Here is a 21,524-nt window from a genome sequence, read left to right on the forward strand (position 1 = left end):
GTTGTAACAAGTCCAATCTCAGAAGATACAAAACACTTTATGTTCAGTCAGAGCTCGGTAAATTATTCTGCGGGTGTCACCCCAGTTAAATGATGATTACTCCTGAATCAATAAGGCAATGGAGGAATGCAGAAATGTCTCTGAGCATTTTAACTCTGTCCTTCAGCCATTTGAGGCATCGTGCAACAGATTTTTATTCTAGCAAGGCTGCACATGGCACTCAACAGCTTAGTTCAACCGCTTCTCAACAACCCACAGCAAACTGCAGCACTTAGAAATGACCAATAGACACATCCCCAGTTTATCTCAGAAAGGAAGAAGAAACCGGGAACAGAACATCCCTTTATTAGTAGATGATTCTTTGGCAAACTTTCCAGATAATCCTAGGAAATAGAAGGATCCAGAATAAAGATCATTTCCTCCCCCTCTTATTTCCCTGTACCACTCTTCATAAAGTCACAGGCAATGTGTCTTGGGGAAAATTTCCTCCTTAATAACCTTAAATTTGGGATCAGTTTTTTTACCACATGACAAAACAACCTAAACACCATACAAAGAATTAAATAAAGGGGTTAACAGGATAATAGAAGTTGCATCCAAGGTACAGAGAAGCAGAAAATATGAAGTTCTTGAATTTTTAATGCACTTTTAATGTCAAGGTGGTCCCATTATCAAATTAGTCACTTTGTATTTAAGGAAGGTTTAAAGAAAATGGGATTTTAGCACCTGTGATTTTCATCATCTCTCAGACAGAATCTCAGTTTAAAGCATTTATTTCTGGGAAAGAATAATGACAAGTAGGAAGGTAAATTTTACATACCAAAGTCAGTGGAAAGTAGATTAATTCAATATCTCCCTTTCTTAGAATAACTCATTTTTAGACAGGGGACAAAGCTTTGTACATAAGAAACTTTTTGTTGAGAGTGGAAGAGAGAGAAATTAGCGGAGGAATCATAAACAGGGGAGTGAATTGGCTGATATAGACATTAGTGCCTACATACTCTGCTGAAATGGGAAGTTGGACCTAAGGGACATAATTTCTGAGTCTAGTCTTTTGATTAATGCTTGCAGTAATGACCTGAGTACAAAAGGTAGGAATATGCTAACAGAATGTGCTGAAGCCACATGGGAAAGGTGTCATTAAAAGTGACTGAAATACCATGCAGTAAGAATAAGAACAAGTAGATTATTTGACTGATATAGAGAAGAACTGTAGTGGTAGGTTTTGGAGACTAACAGCAGGGCCTTTATCATATGAGAAAATGCTTTAGTGGCAAATAAGAGAGGTGGCATCCTCTTCTTGGAGTATCTAAACTGGCCATGAATTTCCAGTGGGCAGTGAACCACATCAAAATGCAAAGTGACACCAGATGAGCAGGTAATGTTGCATGTTATTTCTGCACAATAGCTTCCATTTCCTATTTTCTCTGAGCTGATTCTGGTCTTACTGATATTGATACAGGTGTCTAAATATCTATGTCAATATAGATGTCTAAATATCCATATAGATACAGGTAAGTATCAATAAATATATATATAATGTGTATATATATATATATATATACACACACACACACACACACACACATATTTTGTCTGTAAATGCATATGTGAATGTATATGCTGTCTAGGTGTGATATGTATATGTCATGGTGTATACATACACACACATATATATAAACATATAGTAAAGCACAAGAATTGCTCATCAGCTGTGGAATGCAGGAATCACTTGAGTGAAATCACTGTCCATGGTAAGAAGGACCCAGAAAGCCATAGTGATGTCTCAGGGCCTCTCCCATGGGATTTCCCTTGGGGACTGGGCCTCAGTCCCACAGTGGAGGAGCCTGTCTGGTGTCAGCCGTGAGAGGATGTTCTGATGCAGGTTGTGTCCCCCTCTCACAGCTGTGTGGTGGACGAGATGGACTTCTCAGGCATGGAGCTGGACGAAGCCCTGCGGAAATTCCAAGCCCACATCCGCGTGCAGGGGGAAGCACAGAAGGTGGAGCGGCTCATCGAGGCTTTCAGGTAAGAGAAGGAGAAGCAGGGAGCACAACACACCCAAGGCAAAAAACAGCAGTCATGGAGAGAATGTCCACGGAGTTCCCTTCCAAAGAGAAGGATCATGGAGGGGCTCCTGAAGGATGGAGTCCTCTGTGCCACTGCTGCATCACAGCTGTGGCTTTGTCAGATGCTCAGTGGCATGAAGGGTGCCAGGGGCCAGAGTGAGGCCAGTCCTGACATGGCTGCCAGCAAGAGAATCCCTATAACTCACAGGAGTCACCAAGGAGGGCTTGCAGGGCTGCTGGATTCTCCCTTGGTGCATCCAGAAGAGTACTTTGTACTTAGCAAGGCTGGCTGGAGCAGACCTCTCCTGCATTATGCTTATGTACTGACACATTCTGAGTAGTCCTCTCCAATTTTCACTTGTGTTTTTGATTCCTGAGGACAAGAAGGCTAAAGTTTCAGTGGCCTACTTCAGCCACTGGTGTGGAAATTTGCCTTCAGGGAGCAGTGGGTTCCTTCTCTTGTTGTGCGAGAGGTGGAGTGAAAGGAGGAATGTGATCTACTTGTGAGAAAGCCATTGCCAAGCTGGAGCAGAGGCCTCCCATATTCCATGTTAAGTGTGTGCATCCCTCCTGCCACAGCCAGAGGTACTGCATGTGTAACCCAGATGTGGTCCAGCAGTTTCACAACCCGGACACCATCTTCATCTTGGCCTTTGCAATCATCCTCCTCAACACGGACATGTACAGCCCCAACATCAAGCCTGACAGGAAGATGATGCTGGAGGACTTCATTCGCAATCTGAGAGGTGAGGGTCCTGCCTTGATGTTTTGGGGGTTTTTCTTTGCCCTCTTGCTTTTCTAAATTCTGCCTGGATGAAGGCAGGAAAAACCTTGTGGAACTGCCTTTCTCCAGGTCTTCTGCTGCTTGCCTGTGAGCCCAACATGGAAGGCCCTTTGAGATGCCTTCTAGGGTGCTGGGGAAGGGAAATTTTAATTAGCTTTGTTTTCTGCAGAAAGCTGTCCAGCCTTCTCAGAAACCAACCATTTACCTTTGAGAGATGGCTTCATCTTTTAAGATATCTCACTGCTTGGAAAAAGTCCATTGTATTACATTTTCCTGTTGTTCAGCTCCATCCTTCTTAGACCCTGCTGGGTTGTGCTAAACAAGCCCTACTTGCTGCTATGAACACATTTTCCTTTTTTTCAGGCTAAATCTTCCCCTTCTTAATTCTCTGCAATTACTTATAGTAACTGTAGGAGTGACAAAGTTCATGCATACATTATTTCTTTGCAATTTCTGATATATCAGTTCCCCAAATCAATTTTCTTCTATTTTCGAGGTCAGTCATTTCCATCCTGGTAATAGGTTGTTAAAAGCACTTTTTCAGATGTGGTCACAACATATATAGAGCTACTGCCTTGTTCTTATTTTCAGATCTACTAATGCAGCTTAGTATTGTTTGGCCTTTTTTGACATCATGTCTAGACAAATTATTGTCTCATTTCTAGCCATATTCACTCCCAGGTCATGCTAGGTCAGCCATTTTCCAAGTTTCTCTTCCTGCACATCTGCAATTCAGATAAAGTTCCCTCAAAGTTTTTCCAGCATAAATTCCTGTCTTTTCTGAAGATTTTTTACTTTTCTGGATTCCTTTGACTTACTACTTTGTCCTGCTGGCTGTTCAGAAAGTGTCATCTCAGCTTCCCACACTTTCCACAATTTGTCTCCTGCTTCAGACTGGTATAATGCGACACTGACGCCCTCTTTCAAGTTAATTCCACAGATACTGAATGGAGCTGCTACCTGCCATCATCCCCTTTAGTATTACAATTGATAGCACTAACAAAAGAGGGGTTTTTTTAATGTTAGCTTACACTTAAGGTTGCCTTAAAATCTGTCAGTTCAAACCACAGTGAATTAAATCAGCATGAAGGTCACTCAACTCCAGTCTGCAACATACCACAACTCATTAGAGCGAGTGAATGTCACCCCATCACAGACAAGGAGGGACAGTTCAGTCCAGACTCATCTACAGGCCAATGCCCAGGCCAGCAGCTGCAGCAGCCTGTGTTTGAAATGGTATTTGGTATACATTTGCAAGGATGTAGGTAAGGGAGCCATGACATCTCAATGCCTTTCCATTTTTCAGACATTCCTCACCAGCATCACTCAGGATAGTACATCTCAGACCAGGGAGCTGAAAAGAATGCAGAGAAAATCAGTATAAAATGACTGGAGAAATTCAGTTTGGAGGAAGAACTGGCAGCTTGGTTTGCAGTGTTTGGCTCAGGGAAGGGTGAAGAAAACCTTTTTCTGCCAGGCTCTGAAGGGTCAGTCAGCAAAATCTGGAGGATTCTCTAAGGAGATGTAAAAGAGGAAAGGGGCAGGGTCAAGGCAGAAATATCACAAACGGAATAGCAGGAAAGTATTATTCCTAGGAGACAACACAGAAAAAATGGTGGAGGTCACCAAGCAGACAAGGAAAGCTGATGCTTGCATTGGCAGGAAGAGCTGCTGAATCCCATCATAGGCCTTTTCCACATCTAGCACTTTTGGTGATACAAAATCAATGCAGGGGTTGCTGCTGAGCGGCCCAAGATATATGAATGTGAAATTCATACATAAGGCTATAAAACCTTAGGGAACACATGGAAAGGAGCCACCATGCAGAGCAATGGAATAATGAAATCAACTGCATTGGCCTTAGAGCTGTCAGTCTCTCCTACTGGTGCATTTGATGCATTAGAGAAACAAAGGACACAGCCTAAAGTGAGGTATTGCTATTCCCCTTCAGCCTTCCCAGCACGGCACAGTGCAGAGGCAATAGGGACCTGCCAGGGACCACTGGTTCTTCCCTTTCCTTTTCTTTCTGACTGGCCTGACCAATATTTTCTGTGTTTGGCAGGGGTGGACGACGGTGCTGACATCCCTCGGGATCTGGTGGTGGGGATCTATGAGAGGATCCAGCAGAAAGAGCTAAAATCTAATGAGGACCATGTAACTTATGTCACAAAAGTGGAGAAGTCCATAGTTGGAATGAAAACGGTGAGCACTCATAACACTGTTGGCACCCACTCAGCCCCTCCGTCCCCCACCTCCCTCCCTGCCCTCTTTTCTGTGTTTTTCCTCTATGCCTTTCTTCTCTTATGTAATACTTTCTTTGCTTGTCTCTACAAATTTACTCCTTTTTCTCCAAAATCTTTGTTTCCTGCTATCTCATTCCTTCCTAATTTTGAGGGATATCCTTGCCCAGAGTTTACAGTATCCAGTGCAGTAATTCTTTTTCCATGAATTTTACTGCAGGTCCTGTCTGCCAGTGCTCAGCTGATAGTTCTGCAGTTTTTTTAAACATTCAGGCCTTTTAAGGGTGTAGGAAGTGAAAGGCAAAGTGAGAGAAAACAATTTTATCCATCTGTCTCTAATGAGTTCCCTAAAAATTGCTGGGGTTAAGAGATCCCCAAATGTGCAGCTTCTTTGCCAGTAACCAATCTGTTGTGCAAAAACATGCATACTGTTTATCCAAAATAAAGCAGAATGATTTCTCAAAGCCCAGGAAACCTGCAGATGTCCAGTGGGTGAGAAAGGATGAGCAGTGACCCAAGGATTGGAAACCAGAGGTGGGATGTGTGAGCAATAAGGCTACCTTTAGCCTGCCCTCTGATTTACCCAGATCACAAAGGCTTTCTCTGTTAATGCACCAGCAGGAAAATTGATGGCAAGGAGCTGTGGCGAGGAGGCAATTTGTCTGGGCAGAGTGGGTGGAATTGTGTCACTGGGGAGGGTTTTGTGTCACTGAGGGTGGGGCAGACCCACAGTGGCCCCTTCTTCAACCCCTGCATGTCCCTGTGTGCTGTCTGCAGGTCCTGTCGGTGCCCCACCGCCGGCTGGTGTGCTGCAGCCGCCTGTACGAAGTGACCGATGTGAACAAAGTGCAGAAGCAGGCAGCTCACCAACGGGAAGTTTTCCTCTTCAATGACCTGCTGGTGGTGAGTGTGCTTTAACAATTAGGCACTGCCATAATAAAACCTGCCCTGGTTTTTGTAAGGAAATCTAAAACCAGCCCACAACATCCATTTCCCCCCTGTTCTAAGGACAGCTCCCAGTTCATCAACATTATAAGATGCAGCCCTGGACCCTTCACTGTTAAAAACCTACTAAATCTAGAACTCCAGTAACCCTTGAAAAAACAAACTGTCACATCCCACAGCCATCCAAGCAATGTCATTGCTCTCTCTCATGCCTTTGAGGCATGAAAGGGAGGTTCATTTATTTGTCTGTTTGTACTATAGTAGACAGAGCCCTTTCATACACTTTAAATCTTTCCTGCCAGATACTTTAAAATCACTGCCTTCTAACATAGAAAAGGCTGTAGCAGACTAGATAATACTTACCAGACCTCCAAATGTGTAGAGGATTTTTGAAAGTGTCCTGCCCCAGCAATGGAATTAGGCAGGTACAGGAGAGCAGAGTTACACTGAGACTGGAAGGAGGCCTAACAAAATGGAAGTTTGCTAAATTTAATGGCAAAGTGAAACTGTGGTTGTAGAAGATGCAAGACTAAACCCAAACCCTTTTGTAGAAGGAGAGGATAAGCGAGCTTTACCCACCTATCCCTCTGCAGCCATTTGCACAGTTGTGAACCTGGAGAGAGGATCTGCTCTTTGCTGTCCCTTTACTCCACGGGATAAACCAGATCCACAAGAACAAGTGCTGAGGTACAAGGGCAGCACAGCATTCTCATATACTCATGTTCCCAGCTCTAAGGTATTTATGACAGGGTTCCCTTTGCCTTTTGATCTGTTCTTTGGTGAAGAGAATGACCCTTTCAAAGTCAGAAATGTGGTAATCAAAAAGCCAGCACCTCTGGGAGAGAGCTGAGTGGGCCCAGGGTGATGCCTACAGGATTCCAGAAGTGCTGTTACAAGTGCAGCATTCCAGGCAGCTCTCCGGCAAAGAGCCAGTCATTCACCAAACACTGCTTCCATGTACACTTAACAGAGCTTGCAGAAAGCCTTTTTGCTTTGAGCGGTTTGCATCATTCTTGCCTCCCTATTCCCTAGCACCAGTGATGCTTCTCTCCCTCCAACAGATCCTCAAGCTTTGCCCGAAGAAGAAAAGCTCCTCAACATACACATTTTGCAAGTCAGTCGGCCTGCTAGGGATGCAGTTCCATCTCTTTGAGAACGAGTGTAAGTCCACTGCTCCTGGGTTTTCTGGAGGGGTTTGGCAGGGAAAATGAGAAGGAAGGTGGGGGCTGTGTGAGTTTGCATTAGGAGAGAAATTCTATCAGAGTTAAAAGTGGAGGAGAGAAAACTGGGGCATGATGCCGAGGAGATCACTCTTTAGGTGCACTGTGATGAGAAGAAGCTTCTGGTACCTCTCCTAGGTCTGAGCATCTGCAGAAGGGCCTCATTGAAGGGTCTGGCTTGTCATGGTGGCGGGAACAACACCAGTGGTGAAGACTGGGGAATCAATCCCCATATACATCCAACTGAGCTCCCAGAAGCCAACTGTAGGTGCAGAATCTTGCTGACAGAACTGCTGCTGCCAGCTTTAGCCCCTCTCCCCTCATGTCCAAAGTCACAACCCCCACTGCTGCCTTTGTTGCTGCCAGAGACTCAGGTGCTGGTGCCACCTCCCTGCACAGTGCCGTGCTGTATTGATAGCTTCCCAAGGCAAAGGCAAAGCCCTTGGAACAGCACCCACCAAAGCATGGCAGGAGGCCAGCCCTAGTCAGCCTGACCTTGATGGTCTGGGAATAGAGCCATGATGTGTCATGATTGAGGCTCGTTGTGCTGTGGAGAAGTTCCAGAAACGGGCAGGCTTCCTGCTGGCACAGGTGCAGGGGCAGCACAGCAGTCCTAGGCAAGCATGGCTGATGCTGCCAGGGCTTTGTGAGCACATGGAGAACATGATGCAAGGAAGGCAAAATGTAGCAGCATTGTGGCTATACTAAGTTTTTTCCATCCCTCCTCTACCCTACTGGCAGCGTGAGTCACTCTCCCAACACCCTACTCTGCAGCAGGAAGAGGCTCCCACATCCCTGTGTGAACTAAAGGGCCATTCATACCTGAGCATCCCCATGAGGCACAATCGGGGATGGTATCAGCTTTCAGGGGTAGCATGACTATCCTGGGAGTGCCCAAAGATCTTCTGGCAAAGCACCCTGTTGTGCATCCCTTGAAGAGACAGTAAAGCAGATGTCACAAAGATCAGGACAGGGGAAGATAGAAATCAAATTTAGAGGAATGTGAAAGGAAAGGAAGAAAGGGATTGAAACCATCAGACATTGAGCAAATGATAGAGGAAGTCCAGTCAAAAGTGTGGCAAGTTTTCTGCACTCTCATGTTCTCCTGATTCTGTTAGCTGAATTTCCAGTCATCACCTCCCAGCACATAAACCAAATTTTTAAAACATAAGACCTTTGCTGTTACATTTTCACTCTCTGGGTATGGCCTTTAATTTACATTCCTGTGTGTTTTGCCTATGAGGAGTACTAAGCAGAGACCTACAAACACACATCTTTACCATTCTCTCTGCACAGTGCAATGAGCTCCCCACCCATGCTGTGCCAACACGCCTCCTGTGCTCTCTGCAGATGAAAGGAGAGATTGGTGACAAGTCCTGCCACTGTGGATGCAATGGCTTTGACCCCAGAAGACAACCTCTCCTGCTGCATCTCCCACAGGAGGAAAAGTGTCAGTGGTCTCATAAACACTGTTTACTCTTCCACAGATTAAGAAAGGCTTTACATTCCTTCTGTAAAAAGAACATGTGCTCAGGTTCCCAGGGCCAGTGCTGCACTAAGAGTAACCAAGAGCTAGGTTTTGGCAGCACTGTGGTGCTGGTGACACTTGCCTTGCTGCTGCAGCTTGTTCTCTTGGAGGGCTGCAGTGTTACAGGCTCCCACTGCTGACAGTGTGACAAACTCTGGGTGTGAAAATCCATTGGATTCATGCTGAAAACTCTCTGTCCTTCAGATGTACCAAAACAACTTACTACTCAATAAAGAATGCGTAACACCTCTTTATTTTGTTGACATATATTCTTTCAGATTATCCCCATGGCATTACACTGGTGACTCCAGTTTCAGGCTCAGAGAAGAAACAGGTACTACACTTCTGTGCTCTGGGTGCTGAGGAAATGCAGAAGTTTGTGGAAGACCTGAAAGAGTCAATAGCAGAAGTGACAGAACTGGAACAGATACGAATTGAATGTAAGGGTCTCTCCTACAATTCACACTCCAATGCCATCCCACTGCATGTGATTAGAAGGGAGAAAGGATAAAGGAAGAGTTCTTCAGGAACAGGGGCAAAGAGGATGCACAGGATTGTTCCTGGATTCACTGATATGATGAAAAAGCAGTCAGGCTTTCTGATCACTGGCCAGCAGGAGAAATGGAAAGACTTAACTACTTATGATGCTTGTGAAAAAGGGAGTGTGATATAGTGGCCTGGAATAGGGTAGCTTAGACTATCACACTCAGAAGATTCTTCTCTGTTCCATACTCCTCTGACTATGCAAATATGATCTGTAAATAGCTGGGATAGATCTCCTACCTTTAACAGAGTTGTCCTGAGGGCAAGCAATCTGTGTCAGTCCATGGCCTTATACAGACAAGATGTCCATGTAGCCTTTGATGGCCTTTCTGTGTACAAACTGATGAGCCAAAGTAGCTCAGCTTCAGTGGTCTCCATCTGTGCAGCACTAGCTAGTCCTGTATAAATGTAGGTCATATATAGAAGGTCCTATGGAGATACATAAGTTTCTCCACGTGTCAAATCCTCTCCAGTTTCTGTTTTTTCTTGGCTCTCTCCCTTCTTGGCACTCACTTGTGATTTCCTTGAATTAATTCTCCTTGCTCATTTCCAGTTTTGCTCCTTCAATATGCTGGTGACCTTCCCTCCACCCCTCTCCTCACTTATTTCCATATGTCTGTTTTCCAGGGGAACTGGAGAAACAGCAAGGGACAAAGACTCTCTCCTTAAGGACCAATGGAGCCCAGATGGAACTGCACTCTAAGCAAGGCTCTCCAACAGGTGAGAGGGTACCCAGTACTTAACTTCTCTTGGTCAAGAAGTGCTGCCTTTGCAAATGTGTTCTCACTGATTCCTGTGAGAATAACTGCAAAAAGAACTGTTTAGTTTTGTATCCTTAAGCCTTGGCCAAATAGTGGAAATATGAGAGCATATACATTCTTCAAATACCCTAGAAAAACCCTTGAAGTCTCATTGCCCAATCTATAGCTCTAATACCTGGTAAAGAGGTGTTACTGATAGAGCATGGCTAACTTCTGAAGAGCCCGGCCCAATTTTCTTCCTGAACAGGAAAAACCTACCCCACTAGCAGCTCACTGGTTGCAGGAGGGTCTGGATTGGCCTTGCACCTCTCCCTTTAACTCTCGAGTCCACAGTGTGAGTGCCAGCTCTTGACTAGAGGTGCACACCTCATGAGTGAGATCTTTTCTTTTATTTCAAAGGCAAGAAGGATTTGGGGGAGAAGGTCTCGGACAGCACAGTGGAGGTAAGTAGAGTGCAGAGCAGCTGAGGTAAGTAATTCTCTCTCACTTCAGCGCTTCTCACATTCTCTGTTGTTTCTTTTCTCAGGTTTTAATCAATGCCTCCCCAGCCAGACTGACAATTTTACCAATTTCCAGAGATACAATTAAAAGTTACTGCTAGGACGGGTAATACAACTTTCAAATCCAAACTAAACTTCAAAGCATTTTCAATCCGTTTTTATAACTGTAACATCCTTCATGGACCAAGCTCCCAAACGCTGTGGACTAAACCACCCCACTGCTTCTGGGGAGACTGAGAGCCCCACTAAGGACTTCCCTGACATGCTAACTCCATGCAGCATCACATGCAAATACCCCACAGCCCAGCTTTCCTGCACAATCTCTGCAGCTCTGTCTCTCCATCTCCCTGAAGGGGATAAAGCATGGCCTTTGTATACCAGACTTTCCTTAGAGCTTCTTCTTCCTAGGGAGGGAGCTTGGCTGTCCTGTGTACATCTATCTTTGCAGGAATGTCTAGCATCCAGTGGGCTGCCTGTTTCTTCACAGACATCCATACTCCCACTGCCTGTGAGGAAACAGGAAAATGCAATCTTCACACTGAAATTCTTATCAATTACTTCCTACTCTCTCTCTCTCTGTCTGGAATATCTCCATTGTCGTGAACCTGCCCTTTTCCAGGGTAGTTCTTTCCCCTCTTGTCAACATATATTTACTTGAAGAATTCAGCTTCTGTGTGGGGAGTAGGTGCTGCTTTCTTTCCCTGGAAAGCACCCTATTTCCCTGCAGATATCCCCTTCCTGGGAAAGGTGCCTCCACCAGCCAGTTTCCTATTCCTGTTCGGAGAAGTGTCTTCCTGTGTAGAATGGTTTCCATGTATCCTAATGTCATTGGCACTTCATGCCAGATTTTCCTGTGGGATGTTCCACCACCTGAATAAATAGTGACACAATATTATGTCCTGCTGTGCAGTGAGCCTGAGCAACCTCCATGCCTGGGTAGGGAGAGGCAGCTCATCCTTGTTCCAGCATGGTGGGGCACTTGGTCACTTCACAGCTTCTCCTTCCCAATTGCTGGTGCTGCTGCTGATTCTGCCAGACCCTTAGGGCAGCCCCACTGTCCCATCTGTACTCCTGCCTGGCTGGAAGTGCCACGCCAACCTGCGAGCACTTGTTTCCTACCCACGGCTTGTCACTTTACTGACATTCTGTTTTGAGACAGCAACTTAGCTCTGGTTTGGGGTCTCCATCAGCCTCCTTGCCAGGAGGAACTGTAACTTCATCCATCATTTGGGAAGCATTATTTCCCTGCTGCACTTCCCCTGCTAGGGACCTCCAGTCCAGGCCAGCTCCTCCTTTTCAGACTGGTCTCAGTGAGCTCCCTTATTTGATTCCATTATCAGCATCTCGATGTGGAAACCCTGACAACCTCCTGCTTCCCTACCTGCTTTCAGCTGACCAGTATTACTCTGCCAGCAGAGGAGCATCTCCATTTCTCTGAGATTATCTAAGCTGCTGCCATTTCATCATTAATTTCTTTTATCATTGTATGAGCTAGATGGACATTATTTTTGTTTCTTTTTTCTTTTTTTTGAAAATCATTTCCTTTCACTGACAAACCATCAAGTGGATCAGGGGGAGCTGCCTTTTGCTAGACTGTGTCAGGTTTCTGTTTTTTCCTTTGTAAACAAATTAGCCAGTCATGTGGTGTAGCTTCCTATTTAGAAAGGCAGGGAGCTGGGAAAGGCTTGAGTTTCTCTGTCTCTCTCTATCTCAGATTCAGCTGCTGTCATTTTGCTGAAACTTACAGCCTCGATTATCTGAAACCTTGTGGTCTGGTCCCCCTCTCCTTTTTGCTGCTGGGGACAAAGGCATGAATGACCTCGAGGTCTGTTCATTACCATGAGAATCCACAGACACTTCCACTCCTAGAGTCGATTTGTGTTCCCCGTGCTGTTTGGATAAACAAAGTTGCACTGCATTTGTGAACGCAGGCTCTGCTGCCTTTGACACGATGGAAAGGACAGGGACACTTAGGCTAGACGGGGACAATGGGGCTGTTGAGGGGGACTGCGCAGCCAGGGTTGTACCTATTCTGGTTTTTCGAGGGAGGGAGTGAGGGAGGGCTGAATGCATGTGAGGTCTTCTGGTGGCGGGGTTCAGGGCAGCCAGTAGCAGCAGATGGGAAAAGTTTTGTAACATTTAATGCTTCTTTGGCTGTTTCTAAACTAGGTGTCAATTCACAACAGGCTTCAAACGTACCAGCACAACTCCGCCCTGGGGCCCGAGAGTGGAATGCAGCCCAGCATGCGTCTTAACATGCCACGGGAGCGGCTGGAGACAGCACTGGTGCCCTCACACCCTGCCTCAGCAGGGACACTTGTACAGTGCCAGCAGATTGTCAAAGTCATTGTCTTGGACAAGCCGTGCCTCGCTCGGATGGAGCCGGCCCTCAACCAGACTCTGACACGCTACGTCACCTCTGACTCCTGCACCTCCACCCCCTGGCGCGGTGTGGGCAGTGGGCTCCCTGGGACCCCCGTGAAGTTGGTCAATCAGCCTCCCCTGCCTCCTCCACCCCCTCCCTACAACCATCCCCACCAGTATTGCCCCCCCAGCTCGCTGCTTCAGAGGCGCAGGTATTCCAGTGGCTCACGCAGCCTCGTGTAGCCACACCACCAGCACCAAACAGCACAGACTTCCCCACTTCTCTGCCCCACCGCCTCCCAGGGACCCTTTCTGCCTACAGAGATCTAGTTTGTGATTTATTTTTTAGTAAAATGAGAAGAAAAGAAAAAAAAATCCAACTGACCTAACTCTAACCCTGTCTCCCCTCAAGATGATGCTGTTTGTGAGAAGCCATCTATAGAAACTGCCAACCTACATGCTCACGTACCCTGACACCCTGCCAGCCCCACTGGCCTCTGCGCTCGTGCTGTGCCCATATAGCACTTTGCTGCCCTGTTTTCAGAGGCTCAATGACCTGCTGCTTTCTAGGCACCGTGTCTTCCGTTTCCTATTCCTCGACTTCCTTTCCTGCCTTGCATTTACCTGGCAACAGGTTTGTACCCACCCTAAAACTTCACCAGTCTCTGAGAGAAACGGACTCACCCATGCCAAGGACCGACCTTGGGGCACTCCTGGGGGTGGAGTTCTCCCCGTCGCCATCGCTGCCACCTGCTAAGCTGGAGCGAGGACGTGCAGCACTTGCCATGCTTCCTCCTCACCGCTCTCCAAGTATTATCTCCTTGCAGCAGCCGGTTTCAAATGAAGGAGTGCACGAGTGGAAGAGAGCTTGAGAAGAGGAGGGGGGACTGTCCTGAGCTGCAGTACAACACAAAGATGGCCTCACTGAACACCAAAACTTTCTGTTGTTATGTTGGAGCATTGTACCAGAGACCTCTGCTGAGACCTAGCAGACCTCACCACATGTAAATACACCTGTATGGTAGCATATGTATGCGCATGCTTACTAAGGAAACACCAAGCAGTTCTGAGGGAGCAGAAGGGAAGGGTTCAGTCCAGGGATCTTCCTGGAATGGATGTGTACTTTTCCAAAGAGACGGCACTGAGAGGTGCCCTCCCACCTCAACACACTCACACACACACACACACACACACACACACACACACACACACACACACAAATATGTCTTCTCTAAAACAGACCCATCTCTGCTTTCCTTCTTCTGGCTGGTTTTGTTTCCTGCCCACCTGCATTTCTGTACTCTGAAAGCAAAGCTGAGCATTATGTTCACCTGGGGAGAAGTGTTCCATTCACTTGGGCTCTTCCATCTGTGTTAGAGGGAAGGGACTTTTTGGAGACCCCTCATCTGAGGTTCCATATGTATCTCTTGCCTGGCTATATTCTTACCTCCATCAGGCCTTCCTATAAGAAAGCTGCCCAGATACTGGGCTCCAAGGCCTGTTCTCTCTCCCTCTCTATCTCAGCTTCAAAGCAAGAGGAGGGGCAGATCCTGAGATAGACATGACAGCTCAGTTCCTCTGCTTAATTGAGGACATTGATGTGAAGGAAGACAGCATTAAAAATGGGCTGTAGATGTATTTTTAGAAAAAAAATCTTTGTGCAGTAGGGAGGGGAAGATATTAATTAGCTTAAAGGCTTTGGTTTCAATCATTCTATCTCCCTTCGAGGTTTAAGAAGATCAACTTTAGGATTCTAAAATAGGACAAAATGCCTTTTAGGGCCTTCATTTTTATTTTATTTTATTTTATTTTATTTTATTTTATTTTATTTTATTTTATTTTATGAGGGAAAGACAGAAATTCTCTTCCTTCCCATGCAAGCTGAGACATGAGCAGTGGGTGCTGATGATATAATGGTAGGGTGAGGAATGGCAGGAGTTGTTGTCAGTGGTGGGGATGTGCAAAATGTCTGGGAAAGGGGGACAGCAAAGGCAGAAGTAGAAATGTTTTTTCTTTTTTTTTTTTTTTTTTACCTTGTGGGGTAAAAGCCACCCAGCAATTTCCTTGGGGACTGTGTCAGTGTGCTCATCTCTGGGGCCATTGCCAGTGACAAAAGCCACAGTGCATCAGGGATAGACTTAGCTCCCCTCAGTGCTCCCTGGATGCTTGCTGGCTGTGCTGGGATGTTCAGGGAGAGAGTTCACATATGTGACCTGGGCAGAAGCCCAGCTGGAGTTAGGGAAACAGAAAGGGGCTGCAGTGACTGGTCTCCTGCACTTGGCCAGCCCTCCAGGGGAAGAGCCCGCTCACTTCCAGGTCCCCCTGTGTCTGAACCTGACCCATGGATCCAGTTGTGCCAAGAGGTCTGACTTGTTTGCTTGCCTGGGCATGAGGCCGCCACTTTTATCTGTAATAGCCAGGGTAGTCCACAAGCACAGCCTCAGTGAAGACTGTAGAAGCAGATGACAGAAAAGATTGTAAGAAAACCCTGAATAGAAGCCCAGTCTCACTCCAAACCAGAGAAGCTTACTCTTAGCCAGTCCCCCAGGGCAGTTTGGATGCTCCACATCCCAAACTGGATGCTGGGAGAGGTCCTCTCCCCTGGCCAGGGCTCAGCCCCTCACCCTCCAGCCAGCTGTAAGGCACAACTGGTCTGGTCTGCTGCCGACTCCCTCCAGGGCTGCCTCACAGCAGCCAGAACCTCATCTGAGCAGCCCATAGCTTCCCAAGAAAGTATGTGCGGCATCTGCCATTGTCTGGTCAATGCAGTGTGTGGCTGTTGTTGTTTTTGCTCACTGCTGCAGTGGAATGGGTGTCCAGGAGGCACTGGCACTGTCCCCCCTTCCCAGTAGTTATTTCACTGTCTAAGAGGAATGGCAGTACTAGTTCAGGGTTTTTCCAGAGTGCAGTGAGCCAATGAAGCTCTGTGTGTGTGTTAAAATAAATAAATAAATTAGATTTTACTTGACATTTAACACAAAGTAACAACAGCAAAAAACCTTAAGATACTTAAGGAAATAATTTTTTTAGATAAAATATTTATAACAATGCCTATGAAGTTCCTACAAAAGATGTTTGCTGCTTTAATAATTGATTGGGAGAGCTACAAGAATCTAAAGAGGAAATAGGCAAACTGCCTTGAGACTCCCTTCTCCATGCTGGATGAAGGGTAGAAGTGAGTGAACTGAAGTGCTGAGGTATCTGAGGCACAGTATTCTCTCAGGGCAAGCTGGTTCTGTTTCCCTGACCTTGCAAAGGTTGCTGCTGGCCTTGAGCTTTGGACAGAGAAGCAAATGTAGATAACCCTTGCTGTCTACTAGCCTGCTGGCTACCACCTCTTCTGTTGGGTTTAGCTGTAGAGGCACAAAACTACTCTGTTCCAGGTTGTCATGGAACAGATTGGTCAAAATCCCGCTGTGGAGCCAAGCCCTTTGGATTTCACTTCAAAATACAGATTCTTTTTTTGTCTTGGAAGGTTGGTCTAGGAGGGTAACATGCACTTTAAAACATATCTGCACCTCATCTGATCTATTGTATTGTCTGCTCCCACAGCCCTCCCACACGCCAGCGAGACACAGACTACGCGTAGCTGTGAACAGACACGCTTGCACACAGACTGTCAGGGTGCAGGCTAGAAGGAGCATCTAGTGACAACCTAATGAAGGCCAAAATGTGTACCACAGCCCACCTGGAGGGACCAACCCAAAGAAAAATCACCAGCTCTTGACAGCAGTGATTCTGATCATGAACCTAGCACAATCTTTCAGGTGGAGGAGTCAGACAGGGAGCTGCTGCAGAGATTAGTTCAACCCAGATGAACCAGTGTATTTTTGCTGCCAAATTCATGCCCTTCTATATTAAAAAGGAGTGGGGGGGAGAGAAAAAACAGAAACCTAGTGAAAAGTGTTCTGCAGTGAGTGTTGGGTAGTGAGTGGCCAAATGAGAAGGTGGCTTTGCTGAACAGTAGGAGAGATTGAGCTGTGTTAGATCAGGCTCTATCCTGGTGCTTCCTCATGCTGGTGCAGGCCCAGTGAAATTAATCTGTTTGCACCAAGCAAAGGGATGGGAAAATGTGACAGGAGAACTGAGCCTTGCAAACAATTTGGGTTTAATACAGTGTTTTTCTGCTCCTGTAGTAATTTTTAATGCCGTAGTCTTGGCTGCTGGGTTAGCAACACTTAGTGCTTTCACAAGGCCTTCAAAGCATCCCACTGTTCATATTTTCTCTCCTTCCTGTAGATGGAAGGTGTGGGTATGGTCCACAACCTGAATTTCATCAATACTCATACTGAAAGGTACCACCTGATTTGGAACATTTGAAGGCCTCCAAGCCGTAAGGGTTTGACTTTTGTTGCATGTTTCTCAGAAGGCTCAACCCGCTACTATGTACACATGTTTCTGAGGTTTCCAAAACCAATCTGACCCCTAAAACAAGGATGCTGCTGCTTGGCAGAGGCTCTGCTTTGAAATGCAAGTTGCTGAGCAAGCCCCCCATCTCCCACCCCACCAGCTGCCTCACTGTGGTAGTGTAGGCTCCAGGGACTGCCGGCAGTGTTTCGTGAGCTAGAGATGTCCTTGTCCTCTCGTTCACCACCATGCCTGGGACAGCAGCTTTGAAGTCACCCAGCTCTTCAACACTAGTCACACACCATCTGAATGTGTCTTTTTAAAATCTAACAACAGAAGTGTTACCTGTGCATAGGCTTTTGAAAGCACCTGTCTGTCTGTACCTGTCTCCTGCTGTAAATATCACCAACAAAAGTTTCCTTTGGGAAAAGTGGTGTGGTCACACCTAGCAAAGAGTCCAAATGGCTAATATTTTGTAACAAACATAACAAAAATAGATCAGAGGTATTTTATCTGTTCAATCAATAGAGTTTTAGAAATTATATTGAGATAATGTCACTTGTGCTCCAATGTCTTCTTTGCCTCAGCCCCCACCCCGGTGTCCCGGGCTCCAGTGGCGCGTGCAGGGGCACAGCCACGCATCAAGGGGTGCTCCCACAGAGTGATGAGCATCTGGATTCCTGCTGGCCTCGGGGGCAGCCTGCTCAGTGCTTAGGCTCTCTGAGGATCAGATCCAGAGGAAACCAGGAAGCAATAAACTTGTTCGGGAGGTGGCAACTTAATTGTGAAATTCACCCCTGCAGTGAGGCAGAAAGGAAAACGGTGAGGGGGAAGGGAGAGCCCTTCTGTGCCACAGCTCGTTGCTGTCCATCTGGCTGGATGCTCTCAGCCGTGCAGGCTGCATCTCTGGGGAGGGAGGCCAGCACAGCCTTGCAGAGCACTCCTTGCTGCCTGTGCACTGCAGTACGTGTGGCCACACGGGAACCCGTGCACCAGAGAGCAGCATGCACCGTGGGGCAGTGCTCACAGCACCTGCCAACACACAGGACTACACCTCAGAGAGCGTGTAGGCACCTCTACAGGACATGCTGGAAAAAACCATGGGGCATAGGCACCATGTGCTGCCTAAGTAGGATAGCTGTGCTGGCCACAGCATCACCATTGCAGCACATCTCACCAGCTACACAGGCTCAGGCTTGGGGAACATTTGGATGGGAGACACGTAAGGAAAATTTCATTTCCCGTGCAGATCAGATATAAGTGCATATTTACACAAAGCATGACCCCAAGGTTAATGAAGCTAACCTTTGAGAGAGAATCAAGCACGTGCACACAAAGCGAGCTCTCCTCTCCAAAGTGATGGCTGGGGGAAGGCAAGAAGCTACATCTCTGCAGCTGGCTCCAACAGATGCTGGATTCAGATAGCACCTGCTAAAAGAACCCTGTCTATAGATTGCAAATTCTTTGCTGGTTTCAAAGAATCCCTTAGATCCCCAAGCCCACCATGAAACACTTGGGAGGACAGAAAGCCCTCCCAGACACAGACAGGATATTGCCAGGGATTCAGAGGCTTCCATTTATGTTTTTGTGTGCCACGGATATATTATAAATCAGCCCAACCCAAACAGGCATTTTCTAAGATGTTGTGAAACAGAAGATTATTGAAGTTCCTGGCTGATGTTCAGATCACACACCTGGCTGTAAAGCAAAGATGAAAGCAATAAAACCAGACTGTCTATATGTGAAATGCTCCCCACTTGCCCCAATGTACCGATACTCTTATTAATTGGAAGATGGCAAGTGTCTCTGGGAAGGATACTATGTAGACATATATAGGTAGTGCTGGTACGAAGGGTTACAACCCAAAAAGCAAATGCCACAATTGTCACAGTGCATCTGTATCCTGTTATATCTATACAGCATCCATTATGTGCAATAACTGATACATAGTGTGGTTGGAATTGATCAAAATACACTGCTCTTTTCCACAGAGAATCTTGAGATGCAATTTTTCTCTGAAACTTTTCAGATGGACTTTTAATTAAGCACATTCCTCAAATGCTTTGCTGTCAGTGGGCTCTATTCTGATAAGCAAAATGCAACCTCGCCACTGAACTCAGCGCTTCACTGCTTGCTTGGAAGGTGCTGCCTCCGGGCTCAGAGACCCATCCCAATGCCTACACGGAGAGAGGAGTTCTCTGGGAGCATTGTGGTGGCAGGAAGGTCACCACAAACCCAGAGCTGCCATGTGCCTGCAGTGTCACTGTTGTGTGCAGGTCATTATAGGTCCATTTACACCTCATCTGGGGTACTCTGGGAAGATTGTGCTGAAAGGGGGTGCCTGGGGCACAGCTGATCAGAGTCAAGCGCCACCATTCCCCACAGAGAGAGGTTTCTTGTCATCACCAGCTGCTGGGGAAGACGTGCCCCTCTGTAAAATCACTGCCCAGATCCTTAATTCGGCATCTTGGAGTCATGCACATATACCTGCCTGACCTGGGAAGGGTGGGTGAAAATAAGCAGGTGCCTCAAGGATGATGATGCATGGTTAGTAGGGTTGTGGGATTTAATCAGTTTGGGAGCTCTGTCACACTTGGTAGGTCTTGAAGCAACTTTTCTGCAGTTAATGAGTTTAACTGAGGTTAAAAGCTGGCTGGTTTTCTATCTTAAACCATACAGTCCATGATCTGGGAATATTCTCAAGTATGTAGGGCAGGATCTTATTTTATATAGCACCCATGCTCCAGCCTTGGGATCTTACAGTGTGGCACAGTTATCAATGAATTTCTTGAAAACAAGAATCCTGTCTTCCTAATCCTTTCTCCTCATTAAGTGTAGGGTATCCCAAACAATATCAAGTTCATTTAAAAAAACCTAACAAACAAAAAACAAAACAAAACAAAGCCAACAAACAAACAAACAAACAAAATCCACAGGGAACAGAAGGATCTTGCTCCACAGGAGTGTAGAACCAAGGCTGTAGCAGTAAAAACACTTAGAGTGATATATGCCCATCCTGATATTCTATATACACCTTTCTATTCCCTCTCATTATGGAAGACTTGACTTTTCAGTAATTTTTTTTTTATTTTATGGATTAATCCAAGCCAGTAACTAAGTACCTTGCAGCTGCTCTCTCTCTTCCCCTCTCCACCCTTGGAGGAATAGGGACTAGAATATAAAAAGGTAAAACTGTAAAACTTGTGGGCAGAGATAAGAATTGTTTAATAACAACAACAACAACAATAATAATAACAACAACAACAATAATAACAGTAATAATAATAATAATAATAATAATAATAATAATAATAATAATGGCGGTAGTAGTAGTAGTAATAATGAAAGTGAGGGAAATATGCACAGTGCATTTTGTTCACCACCCCCTGACCAATGTCCAGCCCATCCCCCAGCAGTGATCAGCAGCTCCAAACCAGCTCCCCCTGGTTTATGTATGGGACATGAAGTGCTATGGTCTGGAATATCCCTTTGGCCAGTTCAGGCCAGCTGTCCTGGCCATGCTCTCCCCTGGCTGCTTGTGCTTCTCCTCACTGGCAGACAGAGACCTTTAATTTAGGGTAAGCACCACTTAGCAACAATTAAAACATCAGGGTGTTAGCAACATTATTTCTCATACTAAATCTGAAACAGAGCACTCTATGAGGCCACAGGAACCAGGGCAGAATTATCTTCCCTTTCTAAAAGGAAAGAAAAGAACCCATCTCCTGGGATCTGCCCTCAGCCTTCAGTCTCATCTCAGAACTCCTTGCATCCCTAGTGAAAAGGACAACCCGTCCAGCAGCTCAGGACATGCAGCCAGGAAAGAAATGTGCAAGGGAAAAGCCAGAGCCCTATTTAAATAGCTTGTTCAAAGATAAACCCCCGGCCATCTGTTTACTTGCCCTAGAAGAGGCAGGGCTATAATAATTAGCACAAGGAAAGGCTGCAGAGATGCCAGTGAAAAAAACTAGAAGTTTGCTAACAGGTCTGCCATGAATGCAGTGGGAAGAAGGAGAAGGAGTTAACAAATACAAAAGTAGAAATATCACTGTATTTCTCCAAAGCAGACACTGCTGGCAGTGTGGGACAGAAGCTTTCCAAGGGCTGCAGGGTGCTTTGGGCTGGTGCAATTTGGCACTTAGCATCACGAGAGCAGACGCTGCCACGGGGGATTGGCAGCAGCCGATCTCACTCAGATGCCGAGGCTCTGCCCGGCAGAGGAG

General features: G+C 46.2%; 1 protein-coding gene across 2 annotated transcripts in view; it reads left to right on the top strand.

The window, feature by feature from the left end:
• Positions 1-13,197, top strand: part of IQSEC3 (IQ motif and Sec7 domain ArfGEF 3) — a 91,105-nt gene extending 77,908 nt beyond the window's left edge. Inside the window, exons 6-14 of one of the 2 annotated variants that reach the window (XM_062490988.1) lie at positions 1,906-2,028; positions 2,649-2,815; positions 4,916-5,055; positions 5,871-5,996; positions 7,100-7,199; positions 9,065-9,226; positions 9,957-10,049; positions 10,490-10,533; positions 12,760-13,197. In XM_062490988.1, the coding sequence (XP_062346972.1) occupies positions 1,906-2,028; positions 2,649-2,815; positions 4,916-5,055; positions 5,871-5,996; positions 7,100-7,199; positions 9,065-9,226; positions 9,957-10,049; positions 10,490-10,533; positions 12,760-13,197 (1,393 nt within the window). Of the gene's footprint in view, positions 1-1,905; positions 2,029-2,648; positions 2,816-4,915; positions 5,056-5,870; positions 5,997-7,099; positions 7,200-9,064; positions 9,227-9,956; positions 10,050-10,489; positions 10,534-10,616; positions 10,692-12,759 lie in introns of those variants that run through there. The other variant, XM_062490989.1, reaches the window with a different exon arrangement.
• The last annotated feature ends 8,327 nt before the right edge of the window (positions 13,198-21,524 follow it).

Source organism: Cinclus cinclus, chromosome 4 (genome assembly GCF_963662255.1).
Source record: "Cinclus cinclus chromosome 4, bCinCin1.1, whole genome shotgun sequence".
In the NCBI taxonomy this organism is placed as follows: domain Eukaryota; kingdom Metazoa; phylum Chordata; class Aves; order Passeriformes; family Cinclidae; genus Cinclus; species Cinclus cinclus.